This window comes from Gavialis gangeticus, unplaced genomic scaffold, assembly GCF_001723915.1.
Source record: "Gavialis gangeticus isolate Ggan-Ray unplaced genomic scaffold, GavGan_comp1, whole genome shotgun sequence".
NCBI lineage: Eukaryota > Metazoa > Chordata > Crocodylia > Gavialidae > Gavialis > Gavialis gangeticus.
This window is the reverse complement of record NW_017729022.1, coordinates 23,519,555-23,520,192: the sequence shown is the minus strand read 5'-3', so window position 1 is coordinate 23,520,192 and position 638 is coordinate 23,519,555. Positions and strand designations below refer to the sequence as shown.

Here is a 638-nt window from a genome sequence, read left to right as displayed (position 1 = left end):
TTAAATGCCTGTTGTTCAAATAGAAATGTCTGGATTTCTTTGAGGCAGCTTTTGGCAAACAAAACAAACAAACAACCCCACCCTCAGCCCTTTGTGGAAATCAAATATCTGGAAGTAAACACAAAAGTTGTGCACAATGTGGGAGCAAGTGCTGGTGTGGAGCCGCGCTCTGCGCCATCCCTGGGCTTTGATAGTAAATAAAGCAGTCATTAGCATGGCTCGGAGTGACTAATAGTGCGGAGTCCAAATATTTATTCAGTGAATCATAAATACTATCAAACTCTTCGGGCTCCAAACCTCGAGCGTTTCATTCAGCGGACAGGATGTGGTCGAGCTAATTAAATGCAGTTTGTTAAGCAGCCTGCGACGCCTCGGATGCCTCACGCTGCCCGCGCCTGGGAGGGACAGAGGGAGGAAGGGGGCAGCCCGGCTCGGGGCCGCCTCCCGCGCGAGCCGCGGGGCACATGTGGAGGCAGCGCTCGCTCTTTCTCCGCCGCGCATTCAAATGCTAACGCGGCCCGCGGTCGCCCCTGGCATGGGCAGGACCTTGCCGGGCCGGGGATGGGGGTCGTAGCGAGCCCGCGCCGGGCAGGGCCGAGGAGCTGCTGCCGGCGGGCCCGAGGGGGCGCGCGGGAAGC

The 638-nt window shown here is 58.0% G+C and overlaps 1 protein-coding gene across 1 annotated transcript in view; it reads right to left on the bottom strand.

The window, feature by feature from the left end:
* HMGA2 (high mobility group AT-hook 2) overlaps window positions 1-383 on the bottom strand; it is a 230,941-nt gene extending 230,558 nt beyond the window's left edge. Inside the window, exon 1 of the mRNA XM_019514675.1 lies at window positions 298-383. Within this exon, the coding sequence (XP_019370220.1) occupies window positions 298-311 (14 nt within the window). The 5' untranslated portion in view covers window positions 312-383. The remainder of the gene's footprint in view (window positions 1-297) is intronic.
* Window positions 384-638: the final 255 nt, after the last annotated feature.